The following is a 27787-nucleotide window of genomic DNA, read 5'->3' as shown; positions in this document are numbered from 1 at the left end:
GAGGGGGTAGAGAGGGGGTTGAGAGGGGGTAGAGAGGGGGGTAGAGAGGGGGTAGAGAGGGGGTAGAAAGGGGGTAGAGAGGGGGTAGAGAGGGGGTTGAGAGGGGGGTTGAGAGGGGGGTAGAGAGGGGGTAGAGAGGGGGTAGAGAGGGGGTAGAGAGGGGTAGGTAGAGAGGGGGTAGAGAGGGGGTAGAGAAGGGGTAGAGAGGGGGTAGAGAGGGGGTAGAGAGGGGGTAGAGAGGGGGGTAGAGAGGGGGGTAGAGAGGGGGTAGAGAGGGGGTAAAGAGGGGGTAAAGAGGGGGTAGAGAGGGGGTAGAGAGGGGGTAGAGAGGGGGTAGAGAGGGGTAGAGGGGGGTAGAGAGGGGTAGAAAGGGGGTAGAGAGGGGGTTAGAGAGCGGGTAGAGAGGGGGTAGAGAGGGGGTAGAGAGAGGGTAGAGAGGAGGGTAGAGAGGGGGGTAGAGAGGGGGTAAAGAGGGGGTAGAGAGGGGGTAGAGAGGGGGTAGAGAGGGGGTAGAAAGGGGGTAGAAAGGGGGTAGAGAGGGGGTAGAGAGGGGGTAGAGAGGGGGTAGAGAGGGGGTAGAGAGGGGGTTGAGAGGGGGTAGAGAGGGGGTAGAGAGGGGGTAGAGAGGGGGTAGAGAGGGGGTAGAGAGGGGGTAGAGAGGGGGTAGAGAGAGGGGGTAGAGAGAGGGGGTAGAGAGAGGGGTAGAGAGGGGGTAGAGAGGGGGTAGAGAGGGGTAGAGAGGGGGTAGAGAGGGGGTAGAGAGGGGGTAGAGAGGGGGTAGAGAGGGGGTAGAGAGGCGGTTGACAGGTGGTTAGAGAGGGGGTAGAGAGGGGGGTAGAAAGGGGGTAGAGAGGGGGTAGAGAGGGGGTAGAGAGGGGGTAGAGAGGGGGTAGAGAGGGGGTAGAGAGGGGGTAAAGAGGGGGTAAAGAGGGGGTAGAGAGGGGGTAGAGAGGGGGTAGAGAGGGGTAGAGAGGGGGGTAGAGAGGGGGGTAGAGAGGGGGTAGAAAGGGGGTAGAGAGGGGGTAGAGAGGGGGTTGAGAGGGGGGTGAGAGGGGGGTAGAGAGGGGGTAGAGAGGGGGTAGAGAGGGGGTAGAGAGGGGTAGAGAGGGGGTAGAGAGAGGGGTAGAGAAGGGTAGAGAGGGGGTAGAGAGGGGGTAGAGAGGGGGGTAGAGAGGGGGGTAGAGAGGGGGTAGAGAGGGGGTAAAGAGGGGGTAAAGAGGGGGTGAGAGGGGGTAGAGAGGGGGTAGAGAGGGGGGTAGAGAGGGGGTAGAGAGGGGGTAGAAAGGGGGTAGAGAGGGGGTAGAGAGGGGGTTGAGAGGGGGGTTGAGAGGGGGGTAGAGAGGGGGTAGAGAGGGGGTAGAGAGGGGGTAGAGAGGGGAGAGGGGGTAGAGAGGGGGTAGAGAGGGGGTAGAGAAGGGGTAGAGAGGGGGTAGAGAGGGGGTAGAGAGGGGGTAGAGAGGGGGGTAGAGAGGGGGGTAGAGAGGGGGTAGAGAGGGGGTAAAGAGGGGGTAAAGAGGGGGTAGAGAGGGGGTAGAGAGGGGGTAGAGAGGGGGTAGAGAGGGGGTAGAGAGGGGTAGAGAGGGGTAGAAAAGGGGGTAGAGAGGGGTTAGAGAGCGGGTAGAGAGGGGGTAGAGAGGGGGGTAGAGAGAGGGTAGAGAGGAGGGTAGAGAGGGGGGTAGAGAGGGGGTAAAGAGGGGGTAGAGAGGGGGTAGAGAGGGGGTAGAGAGGGGGGTAGAAAGGGGGTAGAAAGGGGTAGAGGGGGTAGGAGGGGGTAGAGAGGGGGTAGAGAGGGGGTAGAGAGGGGGTAGAGAGGGGGTAGAGAGGGGGTAGAGAGGGGTAGAGAGGGGGTAGAGAGGGGGTAGAGAGGGGGTAGAGAGGGGGTAGAGAGGGGGTAGAGAGAGGGGTAGAGAGAGGGGGTAGAGAGAGGGGGTAGAGAGGGGGTAGAGAGGGGGTAGAGAGGGGGTAGAGAGGGGGTAGAGAGGGGGTAGAGAGGGGGTAGAGAGGGGGTAGAGAGGCGGTTGACAGGTGGTTAGAGAGGGGGTAGAGAGGGGGTAGAAAGGGGGTAGAGAGGGGGTAGAGAGGGGGTAGAGAGGGGGTAGAGAGGGGGTAGAGAGGGGTAGAGAGGGGGTAAAGAGGGGGTAAAGAGGGGGTAGAGAGGGGGTAGAGAGGGGGTAGAGAGGGGGTAGAGAGGGGGTAGAGAGGGGTAGAAGGGGGTAGAAAGGGGGTTGAGAGGGGGTAGAGAGGGGGTAGAGAGGGGGTAGAGAGGGGGTTAGAGAGGGGGTAGAGAGGGGGTTAGAGAGGGGGTAGAGAGGGGGTAGAGAGGGGGTTGAGAGGTGGTTAGAGAGGGGGTAGAGAGGGGGTAAAGAGAGGGGGTAGAGAGGGGGTAGAGGGGGGTAGAGAGGGGGTAGAGGGGGGTAGAGAGGGGGTAGAGGGGGGTAGAGCGGGGTAGAGAGGGGGTAGAGAGGGGGGTAGAAAAGGGGGTAGAGAGGGGGTAGAGAGGGGGTTAGAGAGGGGTAGAGAGGGGGTAGAGAGGGGGTAGAGAGGGGGTAGAGAGGGGGTAGAGAGGGGGTAGAGGGGGGTAGAGAGGGGGTAGAGAGGGGGTAGAAAGGGGGTAGAGAGGGGGTAAAAAGAGGGTAGAGAGGGGGTAGAGAGGGCGGTAGAGAGGGGGTAGAGAGGGGGGTAGAAAGGGGTTAGAGAGGGGGTAGAGAGGGGGTTAGAGAGGGGGTAGAGAGGGGGTAGAGGAGGGTAGAGGGGGGTAGAGAGGGGGTAGAGAGGGGGGTAGAGAGGGAGTAGAGAGGGGGTAGAGAGGGGGTAGAGGGGGGGAGAGGGGGGTAGAGAGGGGGTAGAGAGGGGGTAGGGAGATGGGGTAGAGGGGGGTAGAGAGAGGGGGTAGAGAGGGGGTAGAGAGGGGGGTTGAGAGGGGGTAGAGAGGGGTAGAGAGGGGGTAGAGAGGGGGGTTGAGAGGGGGTAGAGAGGGGTAGAGAAGGGGTAGAGAGGGGGTAGAGAGGGGTAGAGAGGGGGTAGTGAGGGGGTAGAGAGGGGTAGAGAGGGGGTTAGAGAGGGGGTAGAGAGGGGGTAGAGAGGGGGTAGAGAGGGGGTAGAGAGGGGGTAGAGGGGTAGAGGGGGGTAGAGAGGGGGTAGAGAGGGGGTAGAAAGGGGGTAGAGAGGGGTTAAAAAGAGGGTAGAGAGGGGGTAGAGAGGGGGTAGAGAGGGGGTAGAGAGGGGGTAGAGAGGGGGTAGAGGAGGGTAGAGGGGGGGTAGAGAGGGGGTAGAGAGGGGGTAGAGAGGGGGTAGAGAGGGGGTAGAGAGGGGGTAGAGAGGGGGGTAGAGAGGGGGTAGAGAGGGGGGTAGAGAGGGGGTAGAGAGGGGGTAGGGAGATGGGGTAGAGGGGGGGTAGAGAGAGGGGGTAGAGAGGGGGTAGAGAGGGGGTGAGAGGGGGTAGAGAGGGGTAGAGAGGGGGTAGAGAGGGGGGTTGAGAGGGGGTAGAGAGGGTAGAGAAGGGGTAGAGAGGGGGTAGAGAGGGGTAGAGAGGGGGTAGAGAGGGGGTAGAGAGGGGTTAGAGAGGGGGTAGAGAGGGGTAGAGAGGGGGTAGAGTCGGGGTAGAGACGGGGTAGAGACGGGGTAGAGAGGGGGTAGAGAGGGGGTAGAGAGGGGGTAGAGAGGGGGTTGAGAGGTAGTTAGAGAGGGGGTAGAGTGGGGGTAGAGATGGGGTATAAAGGGGGTAGAGAGGGGGTAGAGAGGGGGTAGAGAGGGGGGTAGAGAGAGGGTAGAGAGTGGGGTAGAGAGGGGGTAGAGAGGGGGTAGGGAGATGGGGTAGAGGGGGAGGAGTTGGAGGAGAGAGGGAGAGGGGTGTTGAGTCTATGGGTGGCAGTGATGAGTCTATGGGTGACAGTGATGAGTCTATGGGTGGCAGTGATGAGTCTATGGGTGACAGTGATGAGTCTATGGGTGACAGTGTTGAGTCTATGGGTGTCAGTGTTGAGTCTATGGGTGGCAGTGATGAGTCTATGGGTGGCAGTGATGAGTCTATGGGTGTCAGTGTTGAGTCTATGGGTGACAGTGATGAGTCTATGGGTGACAGTGTTGAGTCTATGGGTGACAGTGTTGAGTCTATGGGTGACAGTGTTGAGTCTATGGGTGACAGTGTTGAGTCTATGGGTGACAGTGATGAGTCTATGGGTGACAGTGCTGAGTCTATGGGTGACAGTGTTGAGTCTATGGGTGACAGTGTTGAGTCTATGGGTGACAGTGTTGAGTCTATGGGTGACAGTGTTGAGTCTATGGGTGACAGTGCTGAGTCTATGGGTGACAGTGTTGAGTCTATGGGTGACAGTGTTGAGTCTATGGGTGTCAGTGTTGAGTCTATGGGTGACAGTGTTGATTCTATGGGTGACAGTGTTGAGTCTATGGGTGTCAGTGTTGAGTCTATGGGTGGCAGTGCTGAGTCTATGGGTGGCAGTGTTGAGTCTATAGGTGACAGTGTTGAGTCTATGGGTGACAGTGCTGAGTCTATGGGTGACAGTGTTGAGTCTATGGGTGGCAGTGTTGAGTCTATAGGTGGCAGTGTTGAGTCTATGGGTGACAGTGTTGAGTCTATGGGTGGCAGTGATGAGTCTATGGGTGTCAGTGTTGAGTCTATGGGTGACAGTGATGAGTCTATGGGTGACAGTGTTGAGTCTATGGGTGACAGTGTTGAGTCTATGGGTGACAGTGTTGAGTCTATGGGTGACAGTGTTGAGTCTATGGGTGACAGTGATGAGTCTATGGGTGACAGTGCTGAGTCTATGGGTGACAGTGTTGAGTCTATGGGTGACAGTGTTGAGTCTATGGGTGACAGTGTTGAGTCTATGGGTGACAGTGTTGAGTCTATGGGTGACAGTGCTGAGTCTATGGGTGACAGTGTTGAGTCTATGGGTGTCAGTGTTGAGCCTATTGGTGGCAGTGATGAGTCTATGGGTGGCAGTGCTGAGTCTATGGGTGACAGTGTTGAGTCTATGGGTGACAGTGTTGAGTCTATGGGTGTCAGTGTTGAGTCTATGGGTGACAGTGTTGATTCTATGGGTGACAGTGTTGAGTCTATGGGTGTCAGTGTTGAGTCTATGGGTGGCAGTGCTGAGTCTATGGGTGGCAGTGTTGAGTCTATAGGTGACAGTGTTGAGTCTATGGGTGACAGTGCTGAGTCTATGGGTGACAGTGTTGAGTCTATGGGTGGCAGTGTTGAGTCTATGGGTGGCAGTGTTGAGTCTATAGGTGACAGTGTTGAGTCTATGGGTGGTAGTGTTGAGTCTATGGGTGGTATTGTTGAGTCTATAGGTGACAGTGCTGAGTCTATGGGTGGCAGTGCTGAGTCTATGGGCAGTGCTGAGTCTATGGGTGACAGTGCTGAGTCTATGGGTGGCAGTGTTGAGTCTATGGGTGGCAGTGTTGAGTCTATGGGTGGCAGTGTTGAGACTATGGGTGACAGTGTTTAGTCTATGGGCAGTGTTGAGTCTATGGGTGGCAATGTTGAGTCTATAGGTGGCAGTGTTGAGTCTATGGGTGGCAGTGTTGAGTCTATGATGCAGTGTTGAGTCTATGGGTGGCAGTGTTGAGTCCATGGGTGGCAGTGTTGAGACTATGGGTGACAGTGCTGAGTCTTTGGGTGACAGTGCTGAGTCTATGGGTGACAGTGCTGAGTCTATGGGTGGCAGTGTTGAGTCTATAGGTGACAGTGTTGAGTCTATGGGTGACAGTGCTAAGTCTATGGGTGACAGTGTTGAGTCTATGGGTGGCAGTGTTGAGTTTATGGGTGACATTGCTGAGTCTATGGGTGGCAGTGTTGAGTCTATAGGTGACAGTGCTGAGTCTATTGGTGACAGTGCTGAGTCTATAGGTGACAGTGTTGAGTCTATGGGTGACAGTGTTGAGTCTATGGGTGACAGTGTTGAGTCTATGGGTGACAGTGCTGAGTCTATGGGTGACAGTGTTGAGTCTATGGGTGACAGTGTTGAGTCTATGGGTGACAGTGTTGAGTCTATGGGTGACAGTGTTGAGTCTATGGGTGACAGTGTTGAGTCTATGGGTGACAGTGCTGAGTCTATGGGTGACAGTGTTGAGTCTATGGGTGACAGTGATGAGTCTATGGGTGGCAGTGATGAGTCTATGGTTGACAGTGTTGAGTCTATGGGTGGCAGTGTTGAGTCTATGGGTGGCAGTGTTGAGTCTATGGGTGACAGTGTTGAGTCTATGGGTGGCAGTGTTGAGTCTATGGGTGACAGTGTTGAGTCTATGGGTGGCAGTGTTGAGTCTATGGGTGACAGTGTTGAGTTTATGGGTGGCAGTGTTGAGTCTATGGGTGACAGTGTTGAGTCTATGGGTGTCAGTGTTGAGTCTATGGGTGGCAGTGATGAGTCTATGGGTGACAGTGTTGAGTCTATGGGTGGCAGTGTTGAATCTATGGGTGACAGTGTTGAGTCTATGGGTGGCAGTGTTGAGTCTATGGGTGGCAGTGTTGAGTCTATGGGTGGCAGTGTTGAGTCTATGGGTGGCAGTGATGAGTCTATGGATGGCAGTGTTGAGTCTATTGGTGGCAGTGTTGAGTCTATGGGTGGCAGTGTTGAGTCTATGGGTGGCAGTGCTGAGTCTATGGGTGGCAGTGTTGAGTCTATTGGTGGCAGTGTTGAGTCTATGGGTGGCAGTGATGAGTCTATGGGTGGCAGTGTTGAGTCTATGGGTGGCAGTGCTGAGTCTATGGGTGACAGTGTTGAGTCTATGGGTGACAGTGCTGAGTCTATGGGTGACAGTGATGAGTCTATGGGTGACAGCGCTGAGTCTATAGGGGACAGTGATGAGTCTATGGGTGACATTGTTGAGTCTATGGGTGGCAGTGTTGAGTCTATGGGTGGCAGTGCTGAGTCTATGGGTGACAGTGCTGAGTCTATGGGTGACAGTGTTGAGTCTATGGGTGGCAGTGTTGAGTCTATGGGTGGCAGTGCTGAGTCTATGGGTGACAGTGCTGAGTCTATGGGTGGCAGTGCTGAGTCTATGGGTGGCAGTGTTGAGTCTATGGGTGGCAGTGATGAGTCTATGGGTGACAGTGTTGAGTCTATGGGTGGCAGTGATGAGTCTATGGGTGGCAGTGCTGAGTCTATGGGTGGCAGTGTTGAGTCTATGGGTGGCAGTGCTGAGTCTATGGGTGGCAGTGATGAGTCTATGGGTGACAGTGTTGAGTCTATGGGTGACAGTGTTGAGTCTATGGGTGGCAGTGATGAGTCTATGGGTGGCAGTGTTGAGTCTATGGGTGGCAGTGCTGAGTCTATGGGTGGCAGTGATGAGTCTATGGGTGGCAGTGCTGAGTCTATGGGTGGCAGTGTTGAGTCTATGGGTGGCAGTGCTGAGTCTATGGGTGGCAGTGTTGAGTCTATGGGTGACAGTGATGAGTCTATGGGTGGCAGTGATGAGTCTATGGGTGACAGTGTTGAGTCTATGGGTGACAGTGTTGAGTCTATGGGTGACAGTGTTGAGTCTATGGGTGACAGTGATGAGTCTATGGGTGACAGTGCTGAGTCTATGGGTGACAGTGTTGAGTCTATGGGTGACAGTGTTGAGTCTATGGGTGACAGTGTTGAGTCTATGGGTGACAGTGTTGAGTCTATGGGTGACAGTGCTGAGTCTATGGGTGACAGTGTTGAGTCTATGGGTGTCAGTGTTGAGTCTATTGGTGGCAGTGATGAGTCTATGGGTGGCAGTGCTGAGTCTATGGGTGACAGTGTTGAGTCTATGGGTGACAGTGTTGAGTCTATGGGTGTCAGTGTTGAGTCTATGGGTGACAGTGTTGATTCTATGGGTGACAGTGTTGAGTCTATGGGTGTCAGTGTTGAGTCTATGGGTGGCAGTGCTGAGTCTATGGGTGGCAGTGTTGAGTCTATAGGTGACAGTGTTGAGTCTATGGGTGACAGTGCTGAGTCTATGGGTGACAGTGTTGAGTCTATGGGTGGCAGTGTTGAGTCTATGGGTGGCAGTGTTGAGTCTATAGGTGACAGTGTTGAGTCTATGGGTGGTAGTGTTGAGTCTATGGGTGGTATTGTTGAGTCTATAGGTGACAGTGCTGAGTCTATGGGTGGCAGTGCTGAGTCTATGGGCAGTGCTGAGTCTATGGGTGACAGTGCTGAGTCTATGGGTGGCAGTGTTGAGTCTATGGGTGGCAGTGTTGAGTCTATGGGTGGCAGTGTTGAGACTATGGGTGACAGTGTTTAGTCTATGGGCAGTGTTGAGTCTATGGGTGGCAATGTTGAGTCTATAGGTGGCAGTGTTGAGTCTATGGGTGGCAGTGTTGAGTCTATGATGCAGTGTTGAGTCTATGGGTGGCAGTGTTGAGTCCATGGGTGGCAGTGTTGAGTCTATGGGTGACAGTGCTGAGTCTATGGGTGACAGTGCTGAGTCTATGGGTGACAGTGCTGAGTCTATGGGTGGCAGTGTTGAGTCTATAGGTGACAGTGTTGAGTCTATGGGTGACAGTGCTAAGTCTATGGGTGACAGTGTTGAGTCTATGGGTGGCAGTGTTGAGTTTATGGGTGACATTGCTGAGTCTATGGGTGGCAGTGTTGAGTCTATAGGTGACAGTGCTGAGTCTATTGGTGACAGTGCTGAGTCTATAGGTGACAGTGTTGAGTCTATGGGTGACAGTGTTGAGTCTATGGGTGACAGTGTTGAGTCTATGGGTGACAGTGCTGAGTCTATGGGTGACAGTGTTGAGTCTATGGGTGACAGTGTTGAGTCTATGGGTGACAGTGTTGAGTCTATGGGTGACAGTGTTGAGTCTATGGGTGACAGTGTTGAGTCTATGGGTGACAGTGCTGAGTCTATGGGTGACAGTGTTGAGTCTATGGGTGACAGTGATGAGTCTATGGGTGGCAGTGATGAGTCTATGGTTGACAGTGTTGAGTCTATGGGTGGCAGTGTTGAGTCTATGGGTGGCAGTGTTGAGTCTATGGGTGACAGTGTTGAGTCTATGGGTGGCAGTGTTGAGTCTATGGGTGACAGTGTTGAGTCTATGGGTGGCAGTGTTGAGTCTATGGGTGACAGTGTTGAGTCTATGGGTGGCAGTGTTGAGTCTATGGGTGACAGTGTTGAGTCTATGGGTGTCAGTGTTGAGTCTATGGGTGGCAGTGATGAGTCTATGGGTGACAGTGTTGAGTCTATGGGTGGCAGTGTTGAATCTATGGGTGACAGTGTTGAGTCTATGGGTGGCAGTGTTGAGTCTATGGGTGGCAGTGTTGAGTCTATGGGTGGCAGTGTTGAGTCTATGGGTGGCAGTGATGAGTCTATGGATGGCAGTGTTGAGTCTATTGGTGGCAGTGTTGAGTCTATGGGTGGCAGTGTTGAGTCTATGGGTGGCAGTGCTGAGTCTATGGGTGGCAGTGTTGAGTCTATTGGTGGCAGTGTTGAGTCTATGGGTGGCAGTGATGAGTCTATGGGTGGCAGTGTTGAGTCTATGGGTGGCAGTGCTGAGTCTATGGGTGACAGTGTTGAGTCTATGGGTGACAGTGCTGAGTCTATGGGTGACAGTGATGAGTCTATGGGTGACAGTGCTGAGTCTATAGGTGACAGTGATGAGTCTATGGGTGACATTGTTGAGTCTATGGGTGGCAGTGTTGAGTCTATGGGTGGCAGTGCTGAGTCTATGGGTGACAGTGCTGAGTCTATGGGTGACAGTGTTGAGTCTATGGGTGGCAGTGTTGAGTCTATGGGTGGCAGTGCTGAGTCTATGGGTGACAGTGCTGAGTCTATGGGTGGCAGTGCTGAGTCTATGGGTGGCAGTGTTGAGTCTATGGGTGGCAGTGATGAGTCTATGGGTGACAGTGTTGAGTCTATGGGTGGCAGTGATGAGTCTATGGGTGGCAGTGCTGAGTCTATGGGTGGCAGTGTTGAGTCTATGGGTGGCAGTGCTGAGTCTATGGGTGGCAGTGATGAGTCTATGGGTGACAGTGTTGAGTCTATGGGTGACAGTGTTGAGTCTATGGGTGGCAGTGATGAGTCTATGGGTGGCAGTGTTGAGTCTATGGGTGGCAGTGCTGAGTCTATGGGTGGCAGTGATGAGTCTATGGGTGGCAGTGCTGAGTCTATGGGTGGCAGTGTTGAGTCTATGGGTGGCAGTGCTGAGTCTATGGGTGGCAGTGTTGAGTCTATGGGTGGCAGTGCTGAGTCTATGGGTGGCAGTGATGAGTCTATGGGTGACAGTGTTGAGTCTATGGGTGACAGTGTTGAGTCTATGGGTGGCAGTGATGAGTCTATGGGTGGCAGTGTTGAGTCTATGGGTGGCAGTGCTGAGTCTATGGGTGGCAGTGATGAGTCTATGGGTGGCAGTGCTGAGTCTATGGGTGGCAGTGTTGAGTCTATGGATGGCAGTGCTGAGTCTATGGGTGGCAGTGATGAGTCTATGGGTGGCAGTGTTGAGTCTATGGGTGACAGTGTTGGGTCTATCGGTGACCGTGTTGAGTCTATGGGTGACAGTGATGAGTCTATGGGTGACAGTGTTGAGTCTATGGGTGGCAGTGATGAGTCTATGGGTGGCAGTGATGAGTCTATGGGTGACAGTGTTGAGTCTATGGGTGACAGTGTTGAGTCTATGGGTGACAGTGATGAGTCTATGGGTGACAGTGATGAGTCTATGGCTGACAGTGCTGAGTCTATGGGTTACAGTGTTGAGTCTATGGGTGACAGTGTTGAGTCTATGGGTGACAGTGTTGAGTCTATGGGTGACAGTGTTGAGTCTATGGGTGGCAGTGATGAGTCTATGGGTGGCAGTGTTGAGTCTATGGGCAGTGTTGAGTCTATGGGTGACAGTGCTGAGTCTATGGGTGGCAGTGATGAGTCTATGGGTGACAGTGATGAGTCTATGGGTGACAGTGCTGAGTCTATGGGTGACAGTGTTGAGTCTATGGGTGGCAGTGCTGAGTCTATGGGTGACAGTGTTGAGTCTATGGGTGGCAGTGATGAGTCTATGGGTGACAGTGTTGAGTCTATGGGTGACAGTGTTGAGTCTATGGGTGGCAGTGATGAGTCTATGGGTGACAGTGTTGAGTCTATGGGTGGCAGTGCTGAGTCTATGATGCAGTGCTGAGTCTATGGGTGACAGTGCTGAGTCTATGGGTGACAGTGATGAGTCTATGGGTGGCAGTGTTGAGTCTATGGGTGACAGTGTTGAGTCTATGGGTGGTAGTGTTGAGTCTATAGGTGGCAGTGTTGAGTCTATGGGCAGTGTTGAGTCTATGGGTGACAGTGTTGAGTCTATGGGTGACAGTGTTGAGTCTATGGGTGACAGTGTTGAGTCTATGGGTGACAGTGATGAGTCTATGGGTGACAGTGTTGAGTCTATGGGTGACAGTGTTGAGTCTATGGGTGACAGTGTTGAGTCTATAGGTGGCAGTGTTGAGTCTATAGGTGGCAGTGTTGAGTCTATAGGTGGCAGTGATGAGTCTATGGGTGGCAGTGTTGAGTCTATGGATGACAGTGTTGGGTCTATCGGTGACCGTGTTGAGTCTATGGGTGACAGTGTTGATTCTATGGGTGACAGTGTTGAGTCTATGGGTGGCAGTGATGAGTCTATGGGTGGCAGTGATGAGTCTATGGGTGACAGTGTTGAGTCTATGGGTGACAGTGTTGAGTCTATGGGTGACAGTGATGAGTCTATGGGTGACAGTGATGAGTCTATGGGTGACAGTGCTGAGTCTATGGGTGACAGTGTTGAGTCTATGGGTGACAGTGTTGAGTCTATGGGTGACAGTGTTGAGTCTATGGGTGGCAGTGATGAGTCTATGGGTGGCAGTGTTGAGTCTATGGGCAGTGTTGAGTCTATGGGTGACAGTGCTGAGTCTATGGGTGGCAGTGATGAGTCTATGGGTGACAGTGATGAGTCTATGGGTGACAGTGCTGAGTCTATGGGTGACAGTGTTGAGTCTATGGGTGACAGTGCTGAGTCTATGGGTGACAGTGTTGAGTCTATGGGTGGCAGTGATGAGTCTATGGGTGACAGTGTTGAGTCTATGGGTGACAGTGTTGAGTCTATGGGTGGCAGTGATGAGTCTATGGGTGACAGTGTTGAGTCTATGGGTGGCAGTGCTGAGTCTATGATGCAGTGCTGAGTCTATGGGTGACAGTGCTGAGTCTATGGGTGACAGTGATGAGTCTATGGGTGGCAGTGTTGAGTCTATGGGTGACAGTGTTGAGTCTATGGGTGGCAGTGTTGAGTCTATAGGTGGCAGTGTTGAGTCTATGGGCAGTGTTGAGTCTATGGGTGACAGTGTTGAGTCTATGGGTGACAGTGTTGAGTCTATGGGTGACAGTGTTGAGTCTATGGGTGACAGTGATGAGTCTATGGGTGACAGTGCTGAGTCTATGGGTGACAGTGTTGAGTCTATGGGTGGCAGTGTTGAGTCTATGGGTGGCAGTGCTGAGTCTATGGGTGACAGTGCTGAGTCTATGGGTGGCAGTGCTGAGTCTATGGGTGGCAGTGTTGAGTCTATGGGTGGCAGTGATGAGTCTATGGGTGACAGTGTTGAGTCTATGGGTGGCAGTGATGAATCTATGGGTGGCAGTGCTGAGTCTATGGGTGGCAGTGTTGAGTCTATGGGTGGCAGTGCTGAGTCTATGGGTGGCAGTGATGAGTCTATGGGTGGCAGTGATGAGTCTATGGGTGACAGTGTTGAGTCTATGGGTGGCAGTGATGAGTCTATGGGTGGCAGTGTTGAGTCTATGGGTGGCAGTGATGAGTCTATGGGTGGCAGTGCTGAGTCTATGGGTGGCAGTGATGAGTCTATGGGTGGCAGTGTTGAGTCTATGGGTGACAGTGTTGAGTCTATGGGTGACAGTGTTGAGTCTATGGGTGACAGTGATGAGTCTATGGGTGACAGTGTTGAGTCTATGGGTGACAGTGTTGAGTCTATGGGTGACAGTGTTGAGTCTATAGGTGGCAGTGTTGAGTCTATAGGTGGCAGTGTTGAGTCTGTAGGTGGCAGTGATGAGTCTATGGGTGGCAGTGTAGAGTCTATGGGTGACAGTGTTGGGTCTATCGGTGACCGTGTTGAGTCTATGGGTGACAGTGATGAGTCTATGGGTGACAGTGTTGAGTCTATGGGTGGCAGTGATGAGTCTATGGGTGGCAGTGATGAGTCTATGGGTGACAGTGTTGAGTCTATGGGTGACAGTGTTGAGTCTATGGGTGACAGTGATGAGTCTATGGGTGACAGTGTTGAGTCTATGGGTGACAGTGTTGAGTCTATGGGTGACAGTGTTGAGTCTATGGGTGGCAGTGATGAGTCTATGGGTGGCAGTGTTGAGTCTATGGGCAGTGTTGAGTCTATGGGTGACAGTGCTGAGTCTATGGGTGGCAGTGATGAGTCTATGGGTGACAGTGATGAGTCTATGGGTGACAGTGCTGAGTCTATGGGTGACAGTGTTGAGTCTATGGGTGACAGTGCTGAGTCTATGGGTGACAGTGTTGAGTCTATGGGTGGCAGTGATGAGTCTATGGGTGACAGTGTTGAGTCTATGGGTGACAGTGTTGAGTCTATGGGTGGCAGTGATGAGTCTATGGGTGACAGTGTTGAGTCTATGGGTGGCAGTGCTGAGTCTATGATGCAGTGCTGAGTCTATGGGTGACAGTGCTGAGTCTATGGGTGACAGTGATGAGTCTATGGGTGGCAGTGTTGAGTCTATGGGTGACAGTGTTGAGTCTATGGGTGGCAGTGTTGAGTCTATAGGTGGCAGTGTTGAGTCTATGGGCAGTGTTGAGTCTATGGGTGACAGTGTTGAGTCTATGGGTGACAGTGTTGAGTCTATGGGTGGCAGTGATGAGTCTATGGGTGGCAGTGTTGAGTCTATGGGTGGCAGTGCTGAGTCTATGGGTGGCAGTGATGAGTCTATGGGTGGCAGTGCTGAGTCTATGGGTGGCAGTGTTGAGTCTATGGGTGGCAGTGCTGAGTCTATGGGTGGCAGTGATGAGTCTATGGGCAGTGTTGAGTCTATGGGTGGCAGTGTTGAGTCTATGGGTGACAGTGCTGAGTCTATGGGTGGCAGTGATGAGTCTATGGGTGGCAGTGTTGAGTCTATGGGTGGCAGTGATGAGTCTATGGGTGACAGTGCTGAGTCTATGGGTGACAGTGTTGAGTCTATGGGTGGCAGTGTTGAGTCTATGGGTGGCAGTGCTGAGTCTATGGGTGACAGTGTTGAGTCTATGGGTGGCAGTGTTGAGTCTATGGGTGGCAGTGTTGAGTCTATGGGTGGCAGTGATGAGTCTATGGGTGGCAGTGTTGAGTCTATGGGTGACAGTGTTGAGTCTATGGGTGGCAGTGTTGAGTCTATAGGTGGCAGTGTTGAGTCTATGGGCAGTGTTGAGTCTATGGGTGACAGTGTTGAGTCTATGGGTGACAGTGTTGAGTCTATGGGTGGCAGTGATGAGTCTATGGGTGGCAGTGTTGAGTCTATGGGTGGCAGTGCTGAGTCTATGGGTGGCAGTGATGAGTCTATGGGTGGCAGTGCTGAGTCTATGGGTGGCAGTGTTGAGTCTATGGGTGGCAGTGCTGAGTCTATGGGTGGCAGTGATGAGTCTATGGGCAGTGTTGAGTCTATGGGTGGCAGTGTTGAGTCTATGGGTGACAGTGCTGAGTCTATGGGTGGCAGTGATGAGTCTATGGGTGGCAGTGTTGAGTCTATGGGTGGCAGTGATGAGTCTATGGGTGACAGTGCTGAGTCTATGGGTGACAGTGCTGAGTCTATGGGTGGCAGTGATGAGTCTACGGGTGACAGTGCTGAGTCTATGGGTGACAGTGCTGAGTCTATGGGTGGCAGTGATGAGTCTATGGGTGGCAGTGCTGAGTCTATGGGTGGCAGTGTTGAGTCTATGGGTGACAGTGTTGACTCTATGGGTGACAGTGCTGGGTGAGTCTCCAGCAGGACCGTGCCAGGCTAGGTTCACTTACCGGTGGCGGTATTTCTTACGACAGGCGTACATCCGTAGCGTCTTCTGGATGCGGATGCAAGCGTTGGCGCGATAGAGAATCTTGTTCTGAACTGTGGGGTCAGAGGTCAGGGGTCAGAGGTCAGAGGTCAGGGGTCAGAGAGAGAGAGGGGGCGACAGAGATCTTGATCATCTCCCTCTCTCCATCCCTCCTTCATCTGCACCACCCCCCACCCCCCACCCCCAACCCACCCCCCCAGCCCCCCCCCCCAGCCCCCCCCCCAGCCCCCCCCCAGCCCCCCAGCCCCCCCCCTCACGTTTCACGACGCTCAGAGCTCCCCACTGCGCCTTTCTCCAGCGAGTCTGCAGCAGCCAGCGCTTAACGCGCTCCACCAACCCCGCCAGGTGCTCCGGGTCAGACTTCATCATCTGGTCGAACTCGGCAAACTACGCAGCATCAGCAGCATCATCAGCATCACCATCAGCAGCAGCATCAGCAGCAGCAGCATCACCATCAGCAGCATCACCATCAGCAGCAGCATCACCATCAGCAGCATCACCATCAGCAGCATCAGCAGCAGCAGCATCATCATCAGCAGCATCACCATCATTAACAGCAGCATCATCATCAGCAGCAGCATCATCATCATCAGCATCAGCAGCAGCATCACCATCATTAACAGCAGCATCATCATCAGCAGCATCACCATCAGCAGCATCACCATCATCAGCATCAGCAGCAGCATCACCATCATTAACAGCAGCATCATCATCAGCAGCATCACCAGCAGCAGCATCATCAACCGCATCATCATCATTACCAGCATCACCATCATTAACAGCAGCATCACCATCAGTAGCATCACCATCAGCAGCATCATCACCATCAGCAGCATCATCATCAGCAGCATCATCACCATCAGCAGCATCACCATCAGTAGCATCACCATCAGCAGCATCATCACCATCAGCAGCATCATCATCAGCAGCATCATCACCATCAGCAGCATCACCATCAGCAGCATCACCATCAGCAGCATCATCAACCGCATCACCATCATCAGCAGCAGCATCACCATCAGCAGCATCATCATCAACCGCATCATCACCATCAGCAGCATCATCAACCGCATCATCATCATTACCATCAGCAGCATCATTAGCAGCAGCATCACCATCAGCAGCATCATCCGCATCATCATCATCATCATTACCAGCATCACCATCATTAGCAGCAGCATCACCATCAGTAGCATCATCAGCAGCATCATCACCATCAGCAGCATCATCAGCAGCATCATCATCATTAGCAGCATCACATATCAGCAGCATCATCAGCAGTATAATCGGCTCCATCATCATCAGTAGCAAAAGCAGCAGCACCATGATGGTGGTGATGATGATGATGGTGATGATGTTGATGATGGTGATGATGTTGATGATGATGATGATGATAGTGATGATGCTGAAGATCATGGTGCTGGTGCTGATGATGATTGATGCTAATGATGATGCTGATCATGCTGCTGCTGATGATGATTATTGGGCTGATGATGGTGGTGCTGATGATGATGGTGCTGCTGATGATGATGATGATGGTGGTGGTGCTAAGTCCGTACCTTTCCCGGCCGGAAGAAAACTTTGGTGAGTCCGAACTTATAGTCGGCCTCATTCAGTCCCAAAGCCTTGAACAGAGCCTGCAGGTTCACAGTGGCCAAGACATTCACAGAATCACTCACAGAATCACCCACAGACTCACCCAGAGACTTACCCACAAACTCACTCAGAGACTCACCCACAGACTCACCCACAGACTCACTCAGAGACTCACTCACAGACTCACTCAGAGACTCACTCACAGACTCATTCACAGACTCAATCACAGACTCATTCTCAAACTCACTCACATACTCACTCAGAAACTAACCCACAAACTCACTCACAGACTCACTCACAAACTCACTCACAGACTCACTCAGAGACTCACTCACAAATGAACTCACTCAGAGACTCACTCACATACTCACTCACAGACTCATCCACATACTCACTCAGAGACTAACCCACGAACTCACTCACAGACTCACTCAGAGACTCACTCAGAGACTCACTCAGAGACTCACTCACATACTCACTCACAGACTCATCCACAGACTCACTCAGAGACTAACCCACGAACTCACTCACAAACTCACTCACAGACTCACTCACAAACTCACTCACAGAATCACTCAGAGACTCACTCACAGACTCACTCAGAGACTCACTCACAGACTCACTCAGAGACTCACTGAGAGACTCACTCAAAGACTCACTCACAGACTCATCCACATACTCACTCAGAGACTAACCCACGAACTTACTCACAAACTCACTCACAGACTCACTCACAAACTCACTCAGATACTCACTGAGAGACACTCTCTCAAAGACTCACTCAGAGACTCACTCACAGACTCACTCAGAGACTCACTGAGAGACTCACTCAAAGACTCACTCACAGACTCATCCACAGACTCACTCAGAGACTCACTGACAGATGAACTCACTCACAGACTCACTCACCCACCGACTCACCCACGGACTCACCTTACAGAAGAGCCGTGGGTCGAGGCGTGCGAGGTGTGGAGGGAGGTAGCGCTGGTACAGGGAGTAGAGTTCGTGGAAGGCCGCGCGTGAAGGGAATCCTCCCTGCATCAGGTCCAGCACGGAGACCATCCCTAGAGACATGGGGTGGGTGGGTGGGTGAGTTGGTGGGTGGATTGGTGGGTGGGTGAGTGGGTGGGTGGGTGAGTGGGTGGGTGGGTGAGTGGGTGGGTGGGTGCGTGAGTGAATGGGTGGGTGGGTGAATGGGTGGGTGGTTGGGTGAGTGGGTGGGTGGGTGAGTGGGTGGGTGGGTGGGTGAGTGCGTGGGTGGGTGGGTGTAGGAGTGGGTGGGTGGGTGTAGGAGTTGGTGGGTGGGTGAGTGGGTGGGTGGTTTGGTGGGTGGGTGAGTGAGTGGGTAGCTGGGTGAGTGGGTGGGTGGGTGAGTGGATGGGTGTGTGAGTGGGTGTAGGAGTGGGTGGGTGGGTGAGTGGGTGGGTGGTTTGGTGGGTGGGTGAGTGGGTGTGTGGGTGTATGAGTGGGTGGGTGGGTGAGTGGGTGGGTGGGTGTGTGGGTGTAGGAGTGGGTGGGTGGGTGTATGAGTGGGTGGGTGCGTGAGTGAGTATGTGGGTGAGTGGATAGGTGAGTGAGTGAGTGAATGTGTGAGTGGGTGGGTGGGTGGGTGAGTAGCTTAGTAAGTGAATGTGTGAGTAGGTGGGTAAGTAGGTGAGTGAATGGCTGAGTGAGTGAGTGGGCGAGTGAATGTCTGCATCTATCTCTCTATATATCTCTAGGTATCTCTTCCTGCCCAAGTACTGGAGTTGAGAGAGGATGCTTTAGTGAGTTCATGAGTGAGTGAGTGAGTGGATAGGTGCGTGAGTGAGTGGGTGGGTGAGTGGATAGGTGAGTGAGTGAGTGAGTGAATAGGTGAGTGAGTGATTTAGTGAGTGAGTGATTTAGTGAGTGGGTGAGTGAGTGAGTGATTGAGTGGGTGGGTGAGTGAGTGGATGGGTGATTGAGTGAGTGATTGAGTGGGTGGGTGAGTGAGTAAGTGGATGGGTGAGTGGGTGAGTGGATGGGTGAGTGAGTGATTGAGTGGATGGGTGAGTGAGTGGATGTGTGGGTGAGTGAGTGGGTGAGTGAGTGAGTGATTGAGTGAGTGGGTGGGTGAGTGAGTGGGTGGCTTAGTGAGTGATTTGTGAGTGGGTGAGCTTATCTCTGTATATCTCTAAGCATCTCTCCTCCTACTCGAGTACTGTAGCTGGGACAGGATGTTTCAGTGAGTGGGTGAGTGTATCTCTCTATATATCTCTATATATCTCCTACCCGAGTACTGTAGCTGGGACAGGATGTTTTAGTGAGTGGGTGAGTGTATATCTCTCTATCTATCTCTATCTATCTCTATATATCTCCTACCCGAGTACTGTAGCTGGACAGGATGTTTCAGTGAGTGGGTGAGTGTATCTCTCTATCTCTATATATCTCCTACCCGAGTACTGTAGCTGTGACAGGATGTTTTAGTGAGTGGGTGAGTGTATCTCTCTCTATATATCTCTATATATATTTATCTCCTACCCGAGTACTGTAGCTGGGACAGGATGTTTTAGTGAGTGGGTTAGTGTATATCTCTATATATCTCTCTCTATCTATCTCTATATATATCTCCTACCCGAGAACTGTAGCTGGTACAGGATGTTTTAGTGAGTGGGTGAGTGTATCTCTCTATCTCTCTATATATATCTCTATATATCTCCTACCCGAGTACTGTAGCTGGGACAGGATGTTTTAGTGAGTGGGTGAGTGTATCTCTCTATCTCTATCTCTCTATCTATCTCTATCTCTCTATATATATCTCCTACCCGAGTACTGTAGCTGTGACAGGATGTTGCCACCCTCAAAGGAACGGCTCTTCATGTGCAGATTCGGCTTCACGCAGCGCACAAAACTGGAGCCCTGATCGGAGATACACAGACAGAGAGATACAGAGATAGATACACACAGATGTACAGATATACACACAGATGTACAGATACACACACAGATGTACAAATACACACACACACAGATGTACAGATATACATACAAAGATGTACAGATACACACACAGATGTACAGATAGACACACAGATGTACAGATACACACACAGATGTACAGATACACACACAGATGTACAGATACACACAAAGATGTACAGATATACACACAGATGTACAGATAGACACACAGATGTACGGATATACATACACAGATGTACAGATATACACACACAGATGTACAGATATACACACACAGATGTACAAATACACACACAGATGTACAGATACACACACAGATGTACAGATATACACACAGATGTACAGATACACACAGAGATGTACATACAAACACACACACAGATGTACAGATACACACACAGATGTACAGACACACACACACAGATGTACAGATAAACACACAGATGTACAGATACACACACAGATGCACAGATACACACACAGATGTACAGACACACACACACACAGATGTACAGATAAACACACAGATGTACAGATACACACACAGATGCACAGATACACACACAGATGTTCAGATACACACAGATGTTCAGATACACACAGATGTACAGATACACACACACAGATGCACAGATACACACACACAGATGTACAGAAACACACACAGATGTACAGATACACACACAGATGTACAGATACACACACACAGATGTACAGATATACACACACAGATGTACAGATACACACACAGATGTACAGACGCACACACACACAGATGTACAGATAAACACACAGATGTACAGATACACACACAGATGTACAGATATACACACAGATGTACAGATACACACAGAGATGTACAGATACACACACAGATGTACATGTACACACATATGTACAGACACACACACAGATGTACAGATACACACACAGATGCACAGATACACACAGAGATGTACAGATATACACACAGATGTACAGATATACACACACAGATGTACAAATACACACACAGATGTACAGATACACACACAGATGTACATACACACAGATGTACATATACACACAGATGTACAGACACACACACAGATGTACATATAAACACACAGATGTACAGATACACACACAGATGTACAGATATACACACAGATGTACAGATACACACACACAGATGTACAGATACACACAGATGTACAGATACACACACAGATGTACATACACACAGATGTACAGATACACAAACAGATGTACAGATACACACACAGATGTACAGATATACACACAGATGTACAGATACACACACAGATGTACAGATACACACACAGATGTACAGATATACACACAGATGTACAGATACACACAGATGTACAGATACACACACAGATGTACAGATATACACACAGATGTACAGATACACACACAGATGTACAGATACACACACAGATGTACAGATACACACACACAGATGTACAGATACACACACAGATGTACAGATATGCACACACAGATGTACAGATACACACAAAGATGTACAGATACACACAAAGATGTACAGATACACACAGATGTACAGATACACACACAGATGTACAGACACACACACAGATGTACAGATACACACACAGATGCACAGATACACACACAGATGTACAGATACACACACAGATGTACATACACACAGATGTACAGATACCCACACAGATGTACAGATACACACACAAATGTACATACACACAGATGTACAGATACACACACAGATGTACTGATATACACACAGATGTACAGATATACACACAGATGTACAGATACACACACAGATGTACAGATATACACACAGATCTACAGATACACACAGAGATGTACATACACACACAGATGTACATATACACACACACAGATGTACAGATATACACACAGATGTACAGATATACACACAACGATGTACAGATACACACACAGATGTACATACACTAAGATGTACATATACACACACAGATGTACAGACACACACACAGATGTACAGATAAACACACAGATGTACAGATACACACAGATGTACATACACACAGATGTACAGATACACACAGATGTACAGATACACACACAGATGTACAGATACACACAGATGTACAGATACACACACAGATGTACAGATACACACAGAGATGTACAGATACACACACAGATGTACATGTACACACATATGTACAGACACACACACAGATGTACAGATACACACACAGATGCACAGATACACACAGAGATGTACAGATATACACACAGATGTACAGATATACACACACAGATGTACAAACACACACACAGATGTACAGATACACACACAGATGTACATACACACAGATGTACATATACACACAGATGTACAGACACACACACAGATGTACATATAAACACACAGATGTACAGATACACACACAGATGTACAGATATACACACAGATGTACAGATACACACACACAGATGTACAGATACACACAGATGTACAGATACACACACAAATGTACATACACACAGATGTACAGATACACACACAGATGTACAGATACACACACAGATGTACATACACACACAGATGTACAGATACACAAACAGATGTACAGATACACACACAGATGTACAGATATACACACACAGATGTACAGATACACACACAGATGTACAGATATACACACAGATGTACAGATACACACAGATGTACAGATACACACACAGATGTACAGATATACACACAGATGTACAGATACACACACAGATGTACAGATACACACACAGATGTACAGATACACACACACACAGATGTACAGATACACACACAGATGTACAGATATGCACACACAGATGTACAGATACACACAAAGATGTACAGATACACACAAAGATGTACAGATACACACAGATGTACAGATACACACACAGATGTACAGACACACACACAGATGTACAGATAAACACACAGATGCACAGATACACACACAGATGTACAGATACACACACAGATGTACATACACACAGATGTACAGATACCCACACAGATGTACAGATACACACACAAATGTACATACACACAGATGTACAGATACACACACAGATGTACTGATATACACACAGATGTACAGATATACACACAGATGTACAGATACACACACAGATGTACAGATATACACACAGATCTACAGATACACACAGAGATGTACATACACACACAGATGTACATATACACACACACAGATGTACAGATATACACACAGATGTACAGATATACACACAACGATGTACAAATACACACACAGATGTACAGATACACACACAGATGTACATACACTAAGATGTACATATACACACACAGATGTACAGACACACACACAGATGTACAGATAAACACACAGATGTACAGATACACACAGATGTACAGATATACACACACAGATGTACATACACACAGATGTACAGATACACACAGATGTACAGATACACACACAGATGTACAGATACACACAGATGTACAGATATACACACAGATGTACAGATATACACACAGATGTACAGATACACACAGATGTACAGATATACACACAGATGTACAGATATACACACAGATGTACAGATACACACACAGATGTACAGATACATACACACAGATGTACAGATACACACACAGATGTACAGATACACACACAGATGTACAGATAAACACACAGATGTACAGATACACACAGAGATGTACATACAAACACACACACAGATGTACAGAAACACACACAGATGTACAGACACACACACACAGATGTACAGATAAACACACAGATGTACAGATACACACACAGATGCACAGATACACACACAGATGTACAGACACACACACACAGCTGTACAGATAAACACACAGATGTACAGATACACACACAGATGCACAGATACACACACAGATGTTCAGATACACACAGATGTACAGATACACACACACACAGATGCACAGATACACACACACAGATGTACAGAAACACACACAGATGTACAGATACACACACAGATGTACAGATACACACACACAGATGTACAGATATACACACACAGATGTACAGATACACACACAGATGTACAGACGCACACACACACAGATGTACAGATACACACACAGATGTACAGATACACACACACACAGATGTACAGATACACACACAGATGTACAGATATGCACACACAGATGTACAGATACACACAAAGATGTACAGATACACACAAAGATGTACAGATACACACAGATGTACAGATACACACACAGATGTACAGACACACACACAGATGTACAGATACACACACAGATGCACAGATACACACACAGATGTACAGATACACACACAGATGTACATACACACAGATGTACAGATACCCACACAGATGTACAGATACACACACAAATGTACATACACACAGATGTACAGATACACACACAGATGTACTGATATACACACAGATGTACAGATATACACACAGATGTACAGATACACACACAGATGTACAGATATACACACAGATCTACAGATACACACAGAGATGTACATACACACACAGATGTACATATACACACACACAGATGTACAGATATACACACAGATGTACAGATATACACACAACGATGTACAGATACACACACAGATGTACATACACTAAGATGTACATATACACACACAGATGTACAGACACACACACAGATGTACAGATAAACACACAGATGTACAGATACACACAGATGTACAGATATACACACACAGATGTACATACACACAGATGTACAGATACACACAGATGTACAGATACACACACAGATGTACAGATACACACAGATGTACAGATACACACACAGATGTACAGATACACACAGAGATGTACAGATACACACACAGATGTACATGTACACACATATGTACAGACACACACACAGATGTACAGATACACACACAGATGCACAGATACACACAGAGATGTACAGATATACACACAGATGTACAGATATACACACACAGATGTACAAATACACACACAGATGTACAGATACACACACAGATGTACATACACACAGATGTACATATACACACAGATGTACAGACACACACACAGATGTACATATAAACACACAGATGTACAGATACACACACAGATGTACAGATATACACACAGATGTACAGATACACACACACAGATGTACAGATACACACAGATGTACAGATACACACACAAATGTACATACACACAGATGTACAGATACACACACAGATGTACAGATACACACACAGATGTACATACACACACAGATGTACAGATACACAAACAGATGTACAGATACACACACAGATGTACAGATATACACACACAGATGTACAGATACACACACAGATGTACAGATATACACACAGATGTACAGATACACACAGATGTACAGATACACACACAGATGTACAGATATACACACAGATGTACAGATACACACACAGATGTACAGATACACACACAGATGTACAGATACACACACACACAGATGTACAGATACACACACAGATGTACAGATATGCACACACAGATGTACAGATACACACAAAGATGTACAGATACACACAAAGATGTACAGATACACACAGATGTACAGATACACACACAGATGTACAGACACACACACAGATGTACAGATACACACACAGATGCACAGATACACACACAGATGTACAGATACACACACAAATGTACATACACACAGATGTACAGATACACACACAGATGTACTGATATACACACAGATGTACAGATATACACACAGATGTACAGATACACACACAGATGTACAGATATACACACAGATCTACAGATACACACAGAGATGTACATACACACACAGATGTACATATACACACACACAGATGTACAGATATACACACAGATGTACAGATATACACACAACGATGTACAAATACACACACAGATGTACAGATACACACACAGATGTACATACACTAAGATGTACATATACACACACAGATGTACAGACACACACACAGATGTACAGATAAACACACAGATGTACAGATACACACAGATGTACAGATATACACACACAGATGTACATACACACAGATGTACAGATACACACAGATGTACAGATACACACACAGATGTACAGATACACACAGATGTACAGATACACACACAGATGTACATACACACACAGATGTACAGATACACACACAGATGTACAGATACACACACAGATGTACAGATATACACACAGATGTACAGATATACACACAGATGTACAGATACACACAGATGTACAGATATACACACAGATGTACAGATATACACACAGATGTACAGATACACACACAGATGTACAGATACACACACACAGATGTACAGATACACACACAGATGTACAGATACACACACAGATGTACAGATAAACACACAGATGTACAGATACACACAGAGATGTACATACAAACACACACACAGATGTACAGATACACACACAGATGTACAGACACACACACACAGATGTACAGATAAACACACAGATGTACAGATACACACACAGATGCACAGATACACACACAGATGTACAGACACACACACACACAGATGTACAGATAAACACACAGATGTACAGATACACACACAGATGCACAGATACACACACAGATGTTCAGATACACACAGATGTACAGATACACACACACAGATGCACAGATACACACACACAGATGTACAGAAACACACACAGATGTACAGATACACACACAGATGTACAGATACACACACACAGATGTACAGATATACACACACAGATGTACAGATACACACACAGATGTACAGACGCACACACACACAGATGTACAGATAAACACACAGATGTACAGATACACACACAGATGTACAGATATACACACAGATGTACAGATACACACAGAGATGTACAGATACACACACAGATGTACATGTACACACATATGTACAGACACACACACAGATGTACAGATACACACACAGATGCACAGATACACACAGAGATGTACAGATATACACACAGATGTACAGATATACACACACAGATGTACAAATACACACACAGATGTACAGATACACACACAGATGTACATACACACAGATGTACATATACACACAGATGTACAGACACACACACAGATGTACAGATATACACACAGATGTACAGATACACACACACAGATGTACAGATACACAAACAGATGTACAGATACACACACAGATGTACAGATATACACACAGATGTACAGATATACACACAGATGTACAGATATACACACACAGATGTACAGATACACACAGATGTACAGATACACACACAGATGTACAGATACACACACACACAGATGTACAGATACACACACAGATGTACAGATATGCACACACAGATGTACAGATACACACAAAGATGTACAGATACACACAAAGATGTACAGATACACACAAAGATGTACAGATACACACAAAGATGTACAGATACACACAAAGATGTACAGATACACACACAGATGTACAGACACACACACAGATGTACAGATACAAAGACAAAGATAAAGATCCCCCATATAGCCTTAACAGACTGTAGGGGCAAGTGCTGTTAGCGAGCACCTATGAAGGCCGGAACGGTACACGAGGGGGTGGGTGGCCAGCACCACGCCCGACCGCCTTTGTCTCCCTAGTGGCAATGTTTAGACACCGCACCAGGTACTCATTTGAGGCTGAGTCGACCTAGGGGAGGCCCGGGACCGGTTCAGATAATCGTCACTGGTGTTGGCCGTGAGCGGGAATCGAACCAGGGTCGCCAGGTTTATAGCGCAGCGCGCTAACCGCTACACTATCGCTCCCCACTGTACAGATACACACACAGATGCACAGATACACACACAGATGTACAGATACACACACAGATGTACATACACACAGATGTACAGATACCCACACAGATGTACAGATACACACACAAATGTACATACACACAGATGTACAGATACACACACAGATGTACTGATATACACACAGATGTACAGATATACACACAGATGTACAGATACACACACAGATGTACAGATATACACACAGATCTACAGATACACACAGAGATGTACATACACACACAGATGTACATATACACACACACAGATGTACAGATATACACACAGATGTACAGATATACACACA

General features: G+C 48.8%; 1 protein-coding gene across 1 annotated transcript in view; it reads right to left on the bottom strand.

The window, feature by feature from the left end:
- Nucleotides 1-27787, bottom strand: part of LOC116936979 (unconventional myosin-VI-like) — a gene marked incomplete at its 3' end in the record, with an annotated part of 98819 nt that overhangs the window by 9574 nt on the left and 61458 nt on the right. Inside the window, exons 9-13 of the mRNA XM_076063537.1 lie at nucleotides 19378-19471; nucleotides 17525-17655; nucleotides 16555-16632; nucleotides 15253-15382; nucleotides 14958-15048 (exon numbers count right to left, since the gene is read on the bottom strand). Coding sequence (XP_075919652.1) covers nucleotides 14958-15048; nucleotides 15253-15382; nucleotides 16555-16632; nucleotides 17525-17655; nucleotides 19378-19471 — 524 coding nt within the window. The remainder of the gene's footprint in view (nucleotides 1-14957; nucleotides 15049-15252; nucleotides 15383-16554; nucleotides 16633-17524; nucleotides 17656-19377; nucleotides 19472-27787) is intronic.

The sequence above is a fragment of the Petromyzon marinus genome, unplaced genomic scaffold (assembly GCF_048934315.1).
Source record: "Petromyzon marinus isolate PM22_M1 ecotype Great Lakes invasive population unplaced genomic scaffold, UKy_Petmar_22M1.pri1.0 PM_Scaffold_144, whole genome shotgun sequence".
NCBI lineage: Eukaryota > Metazoa > Chordata > Hyperoartia > Petromyzontiformes > Petromyzontidae > Petromyzon > Petromyzon marinus.
This window is presented reverse-complemented; position numbering and strand designations above follow the sequence as displayed.